Raw genomic sequence first — 8309 nt, 5'->3', positions numbered from 1 at the left:
AAAGCACAGTTGACAGCCATGGAAATAGAGCATAGTTGTGGGATGTCCAACTTCGTGACTGTATATGTTAAAAATTACCTAAAATACTTGAAAGAAAAATTTGACTATCAAAATATACTGTCCATGGTTGAATCACTTTGGTGTTGATCCTTGTAAAGTAGATATCATGGTTGAATCACTTTGGTGTTGATCCTTGTAAAGTAGACATAGGACCTGTTTGTTTCAGCTTTAAGTTTTAAAAAAATAAATTTTTTATTTTTATTTTTGAAAATAGATTTTTTAAAATCGTTTTTCAAAATATTACAGATTTTTTTAAATTCATTTTTCTAAAATGAAACACTTATTTTAACATCGTATAACATAAAGACACATTACATTATTGAAGGCTAAAATTATGTCAAAATCCCAATTTTTTTAAAAAGTTGCATTTCAAATATGATTTTTATGAAAATCTATTTGAAATAGCTTCAAAATTAAGTGATTTTTTGAAATTTTGATATCCAAATTTTTTCTCCATAAATAGACGAAATACTTAAAATCACATTTTAAGAATAACTATTCAAACAAAAAATTTATTTGAAACTTTTATAAAAAGTTTCTTTGTAAAAAAAAATTTCACAAAATTATGTAACACTGTAAATTAAATTTTACCGGCACATCATTGCCTTGTAAATTAAATTATCAAATGCACAGCAGAAAGCAAAATGTCTTCACTGAAATATGGCATTCATAAAAATTGAAGCAAACAAGGATTATTCAAGCATGTTAATTGTTCAGCTCAATTCTAGCTCAAGTCCAGATACATGAAGTCACATTGACACTTTGTACAAGTCATCACTTTAATACATATCTTAAAACATCGAAAAATCATATCTTAAATAAAATGTATACACTTAAAACAAATTAAATTTTGAACAAAGAACTTCTACGTTAACTGCTAACTTATTAACTCGACAACAGAGAACAGAAGTTATCAGAAATTAATCAGCCTTTCTTTGGCATTGCTGCAAGCCTTGTGTACATTCTTGCCATGGACTGGTACCCTCTAACATCACCTGAACGCAGAAGATTACCTTCACAGCCAAAAGGAAATTAATGAGAAACGCATTTCTTTCCAACTAGAGTACAAGTTTTCAGCTCACTTTATTTTTGTTTCAGTACAAAGAAATGAAGGTGTATATGTTAATTTTTATGGCAGTTCTATTTATCATTTGGAAGAGGGAGAAGAATATAACTTCTTTCTATTCCACAAACCTATAGACAAATAAGAAAATGGTATGAAATACATAGAGTTTGACAACCTGAGTCACAATTCAGCGGGCTGTCAGGTTCTGGATGAGCCATCAAAGCAATTATTGCCCTACAGACAGACTGCAAAGTCCAAGCAGGGCTCCAAGCAGTTTTCAAGATATCTAGGCAAATCTCCCCTGTCTGGAAAATTACTAGAGGTTAAAAAATATTCATGAAAAAATGTTGAGAAAAACAAATCCAATGCAATGAAGTTAATAATCAGACTTATCCAGAACAGAAGGAAAGCAAAAAAAAATGGCCAGGCGTTCAAATCAATATTGGTTTCAGTCTCAACTGATTTCTTATGAAACTCAAAGAGGAGGCAAAATAGTATAAACAAATTAGTCTCTAACATATCAGCCTCCCATAAACTGTTGAAATTAGTAGCAATCATATTCCCTCTTCAAATAAAAGTAGTAATCATATTCAGATTCATGTGCCTAGCTAGTCATGGATAATTTGTTAGTTTTGACTTTCGCATCTAGTGTTTGTATAGGTAATGTTTCTTATCCAACCTTGCCATCATATTATGGGTAGAGGTATTAAAAAAACAGAGGAAAAAACTAAATGTGAATTAGATATAATACCAACATTTGAAATTAGTTTAAGTATAGTCTTAAAACTAACCCAAACAAGTGCAACATGTTTCGGTTTTTCAATACCACAAACTCAAAACAAGCCAACTTGTGAACAGTATTGTAGATGGCAGATGGCAGCCATGGTGGAGAGCCAAAATCTCAACATACCGGTCTATTTGTGGTGTCATCGTAGCGGACTATGGCAGAAAACCCCGCAATATCGGCCGATATTTACCATTACGGCGATCCCAAAAGCAGCCACTGATATCCGTCATGACCGATGTTTGATAACACTGCTAGTGAATAGCTCTAACTTCAGCCTGGCGGCTCATAGCACTAATAGAGATGACTAGGGTATCAAATTCCATTTACTCACATGTAAATGACTTCTAAACAGTTTTTACTAAACCACTATGCATCACTTAGATGGAAATTTTGAGAAAACCATTCATCACTGAAACAAATCAGGATGCCAAAATTCACTAAAGAAATCAAACAATTGTGTTCTAAAAGGGAAAAGCATCAGGAAACAACAAACTGCCATTCACTACCAGAGGGATCCGTCCTACCTTAAAATGCACATTCGGGTGAAATATTTTAGTCAAAAACCGGACTTGAGGCGGTTGTAGAGGATAATGCTCTGGAACAGAAAATGCAAGCTGGAAGATACCCCCTTCGAAAGGAGTCTCTGAAGGTCCCTAATTGTAAACAAAGTAATCCAGAGCAAATGTATCAAATATAAGCAACCAGTTGAATATACATGTGGCCGAATGGAGTAGTTTCTTCAAGAGCATCAGCTATCATACCTTGATAAGAGCTGTCCACTTAAAAATGTTAGAATCATCACACACCAGTTGAATATCAGGATCAGCCGTCTTCTCACGTTGCACCTCTTTGTACTCCTTGAAAAGCCTTGCTCGTGATGCCTGCGTTTATAACACAACCAAATCCAAAATCAATGCTAAGCTTGCTACAAAATTGCTAGAGATTACAATAAAATCAGCCACAAAACCACGCTGCAACAGAAACAACCGAGCCTTATCCCACTAATTGGGATCATTTACATGAATCAACTCCCGACATAATATTCTATCCAGAACTATACTTCTATCCAAATCGTTAATCTAGAGAATTTTTTAATAACTTCTCTCATAATTTTTCTAGATCTTCCTCTACCTCTAACAATTTGACTCTCTTCATATGATATACTCTAGTTGCAGAATCTACTGATCTTCTCTCTACATACTGAAACCACCTAAGTTTATATTTCTTTTTCACCGTTTTTTCAATTGCAATAATAACACATCATCATCATCTTGCAATTTAATTCAAAAACAACCTAGTTTTTTTTTTCTTAACCCTAAGCATCTACCAGAACTACTCGATTCAATACAGGTTAATTCAAAACAAAAAAACTTCCATCCATTAAATTAAAAGATGATGGTGGTGAGAAGTAACGAACCTGCATGTTTGATAAGCGCGAGTTGGAAGATAATACTTTGGGTGAATTAAACTCAAGGATTGAAAAAATTTGAGAAAACGTAAACAGGATCTACGAAGAAACAAAAGATCGAAGCGAGAAAGTGTTGATTGGTGTATTCAGATTTGGTGATTTGGAAAATGAAATGATAGATGAAACGTAGAAGACGATGGCATTCTCTAATGGAAAGTGTCGAATTTTTTTTTATTTGAATCCTCTCCGTCGGTGTTTCATACTGCATTCTCTAATGCAATGATATCAACCGTTGGATTAATCCAATAGAGGAGAAATTAATAGTAATAACAAAACCTTAAAAATTCAAAAATAATAATAATAAATAAAAAGCATCTTCTCAATTTTTTTTTTTTTGTGTAAGCAAGAATTTCATATATGGGAGAACTAAGGGTTCTCCAAACCTTGATACACAAGAGCGGAAAAAGTCCGACAAAAAGACAAAATTACAAACTAATTCCAACTACGACATAAAATACAAAGGATCTTTGCAAAAGTCGTAAAAATTGCAATTGGAATAAGCAATGTCGCCAATGGAAGCCCACCTCCACACCAAAAACTTTATATTCCAAACTATATTGTTTATATTCCACTTATCATTCCTAAAACAAAAACCGTTTCTTGTTAACCAAATACTCCAACAAACGGCAAGCCAAAACACCCCCAATTTACCGTCTTTAATTCCCTTTCTCCGACCGAAGAGAAACCATTCCATAAAAGAAGACATTCCCTCCTCCTCTCTCCAATCCGGAAAATCCAACCAAACACCAATTTCCCTCCAAACAACTTTGATCACAACACATTTAAAGAAAATATGATCTTTTTCTTCCAAGTGTGTGTTACAAAAAATGCAATTTAAACTAGAATTAGAAGAAGCAAAAGAAATACCTCTATACACTAAAAGATCTTTAGTGGGTAGCCTATTCACAAAAAGCCTCCAAGCAAAAGCTTTAATCTTAAAAGGGACCTCCAATTTCCAAACAATTTCCAAAGCCTCCTCAAACCTTTTGGATGGGCCAAACGGAGTACGAAAAGAAACATACCGGTGGTAACACGAAGCTACCGAAAACATTTTTTCCGACTCAAGACTCCAACTCACGGAATCTCTACCACCTTTCAACCCCCCAAAAACCTCAAGGAGGGACCGGAGCACTCCCAACTCCGACTCTAAACCCGCTTGCACCACTTCCTCCTCCGAAATTCCTAGATCACCCCAAAACCATTCCTCCTCTCTCCAACCTCCCATAGCCGCAACGGACACTCTTTTAAGAGACGAAAGCTCAAAAAGATCCGGAAAGTTATCCTTCAAAGAAATATTATTTAACCAAACTACTTCCCAAAAAGGTGTAGTAAAACCATTTCCCACGACAAAACTACAATTGGAAGAGAAAGGGTCCTTTTGGAACGGAGTAGAAATACCAACCTTTAATAAGTCGCACCACCAAAAAGAAGAAGAAATAGGCTTGAAAGCATCTCCACCGGTAAAAGCATGCATACACACATCTCCATAACGGGCTTTTAACACCTCATGCCACAAGGATCCTCCTTCTTGCGCTATCCTCCATTTCCATTTATTCAAAAGTGCCGAATTGAAATCTTTTATATCCTTAATAGCCAAACCTCCCTTAGAGTAAGGTAAAGTCACCTCATTCCAACTAACCCAATGAATGCTTCTTTTTTCAACCGCCCCTCCCCATAAAAAATTGGCTTGAATCTTGGTGACTTCTTTAACCACTTTAGACGGCATCTTGTAAAAAGACATTATGAAAATAGATAAAGAACTCAATATAGATTTCAAAAGAGTAATCCTACCTCCAAGATTAAGAAAACGATGACTCCACCCCTTTAAACGATTCCTCATCTTCTCCATAAGAGGTAGCCAAGTAGCCTCCTTCCTAGGATTACAACCAATAGGAACACCAAGAAAAATAAAGTTGCTATCTTCGATTTTGCAAGAGAGGTACAAAGAAGCGGCCTCCAAAAATTGAGTCGGAATATTAATCCCTATCAATTTGCTTTTGTGAAAATTTATGCCTAAGCCCGAAACAAGCTCAAAAGCCCTCAATACAATTTTTAAAGCCTTTATGTGTTTCCAAGAGCCTTTACCAACTAAAAGGGTGTCATCCGCAAATTGAAGAATGTCGACGGCACATCTTCTATTTAGCACTATACCCTCGTATTCACCAACTTCAATAGACTTTCTAACCAATCTAGAAAGGGCCTCCGTCACAAGAACAAAAAGAAACGGAGATAAAGGATCGCCTTGCCTTAAACCTCTCTTAACCTCAAACTCATTGGTAGGACTCCCATTAACCACCACCGACATGTCACTTTTAAAAACCAACAACTCCATCCAATTTCTCCACCTTTAAAAGAAACTCCATCCACTTTTATAAAGTTAAATTATTTTAAGTATTAAGTTTAATTACTATTTAATTTTTTTTATTAAGTTAAAAAGTATTAAGTTTAATTATTTTGGCCATTATTTTCTATTACTTAAATTTTTTATGTAGACAAATAATATAACTAAAAGAAACTCCAATTTTAAAGTAATAGAAAAACTAAAATTACATTAATCATAATAAATTTTGGAGGACCTAATGCGGGAGCCCCTGGTACGATCTGCACGACAGAGGTCTAATAACTCGTCTAGATGGCTCACGAGTTGGTAGTGCTCCCCTATTCCTACGACGCCCCCCTCTATCTGGTTCCAGTTGTGGTTTGGTCGATGGCCCTTCAATGCACTCCGGGTCTACAAAATCTGTCAGCCGACCTTGACCTCTAGAATTCCCGCTATATGAAAGGCAGGTGCCCGCGGCACCTTCAAAGCTTTGTCTTGGTGGGACAAAATGGCTCCTAGTGGGTGCGGCCTCAAAGTTTTGTCTCTGGTAGTTGGTGGTTGAATCGGGTTGATTAAAAAACAATGGTTATGGTGATGTGTTGAAGTCCAATGGTTGGTTGGGATAGTGTGATGTTTGTTGGTTAAATGAGTTGTATGGCTGGTATTCTTCATGTATGCTTGTGTCGGGGGTAAGTGGTGGTGATCTGGAGGAGCCTGCCATATTGGTGTCTTGGAAGCGTTGGTGGTGGGGTTGAGTTTGTGGTTGGGGTTGAGTTTGTGGTTGAGTTTGAAATTGTTGTTGTTGTTGGTAGTGTTGGAATTGTTGTTGTTGTTGGTGTTGATAAATTGGTTGTTGTTGGTATACTGGTTGTTGGTGTTGTTGTTGGAAATATTGTGGTTGTTGTTGGTCGAAATTTTGTGGTTGTTGTTGGTCGAAATTTTGTGGTTGTTGTTGTTGGAAATCTTGTGGTTATTGTTGTTGGAAATACGGTTGTTGTGTTCGCGGGTCTTCCGAATAGAAAGGGTCAAACGCAAACATTTCAGGATTTGTAACCGTTTTGTACCAATTGACATATTCAGTTGTTGGTTTCATTTCGGTCGGCGCCACAGGGAAATGCAGGACATGGTTGGAACGACGGGCCCATATTTTACGGAAGTCTTTAGCGAATGTCTTCCAATTTGCTATGTACCACTGCTGGCTGACCTTTTGCAGATGCCAAGGTTCCAAACACATGGGGGGGTCGGGGATATTTTGATGCATGCCGAATTGGAGTTTGACACGGTCACTGTGGTGCATCTCAACAGTGGTGAACCGTATGGTAGGCAATTTTGTCGTCCAAACAGCTGCCTCTTCTCTCTTGGGTTCATGGCCCAATTCCAAGTATGGTCTCCAAATAAACTGCAAAGTAAAAAAAAATTATATTACAAAATAGAGAAGATGCTTTATTTTACAAATATAGTTAGATAATAGAAAGTTTAGTGGTAATACATCTTGTGGTCAAAGTCAATCCAAGAGTTGGCGATAAAAAATTATTTTGTTTTTAGGCGTTCGGCTGTAATCCAACCCAGTTGCATTAAACTTAAACACATCAAAAAATAGAAATCAAATTAGTTACAATTAATAATAGAATAAATATATTAAATGAAATAATGTCATTAAGTTACCTTGACGCGTACAGGAAGATGTATATGTGCGGGTTTTCAGGGGTTAGTCTTGGCATTCTCCACCATCCTCATGCTTGTAGTAAAAATGCACATCCATAAAATGTAGAACTTTCGTTTTTTGAATTTTTGCACAAGGAGCTGTAGAGGTAAGCCAATACCGCAGAATCTCAACTGTATGTCTTGATGGTATCAATGTCCTCAAGCAAATACAGGTACATAAAATTTATACTATTCCCCGTGCCATCGGGAAATAGTAAGTTAGCAAATAATAACATTATATAAAATCTAGTTTTCATTATTTTTTGTTCTTCGGTTGAAAACTCGTTCTACCTCTATTCGTCATAATGTTCTTTAAGGACTGATAGCTTAATACCTTGGTCCCTCGCTTTGTCTCGCCTCTCACCCTCGACCAAATCTACGACCAACATTTGCTCGCATAGAGCATTAGGTTGTTGGACGTTTCCATACACTGTTTTACCGTTGATTGAGAGACCCAATAACATGTACATGTCCTCTAGCGTGACGGTACATTCACCCGTTGAAGGTGAAAAGTGTGAGTCTCGGACCTCCAACACTCACACAATGCCAATATGAATTTAGTATCAATTGTAGTATGTACCAAATTCATTACGTACCCGAATCCTGCACGTTCAATATAAGGCACAATCCAAGGTTCGGGAGCATCCATCGAGTGTGAACGAATCGGAAATCTAGTGAAATCCTATTAAAAAAATAATTGAATTGAGTAAACATAAACAATAAACAATAGTGTACTTAATTACCTTAATAAATAAATAATTGAATTGAGTAAACATAAATTTATGTATGTTGCAATGTTTGCAATAGTTCCCCGGTGTTCTTGACCCATAGTTAGAAGAGACATGTTTGCAGGAGTTATCGACTATTTGCTCTGATGAAAACTGTTTGGTGATGATGAAAATGA

General features: G+C 36.2%; 1 protein-coding gene across 1 annotated transcript; it reads right to left on the bottom strand.

The window, feature by feature from the left end:
- Positions 1-736: 736 nt before the first annotated feature.
- LOC131654728 (protein PEROXIN-4) lies at positions 737-3550 on the bottom strand. Its single transcript, XM_058924673.1, has 5 exons — positions 3331-3550; positions 2675-2794; positions 2438-2566; positions 1302-1431; positions 737-1073 (listed from the first exon to the last, which is right to left on the bottom strand). Exons 1-5 carry the CDS (start codon positions 3334-3336, stop codon positions 985-987), a joined length of 474 nt encoding a protein of 157 aa, XP_058780656.1. The 5' UTR covers positions 3337-3550; the 3' UTR covers positions 737-984.
- Between the last annotated feature and the right edge of the window lie 4759 nt (positions 3551-8309).

This window comes from Vicia villosa, linkage group LG3 (assembly GCF_029867415.1).
Source record: "Vicia villosa cultivar HV-30 ecotype Madison, WI linkage group LG3, Vvil1.0, whole genome shotgun sequence".
NCBI lineage: Eukaryota > Viridiplantae > Streptophyta > Magnoliopsida > Fabales > Fabaceae > Vicia > Vicia villosa.
The sequence above is the reverse complement of the archived record's forward strand: the minus strand, read 5'-3'. Positions and strand labels throughout refer to the sequence as shown.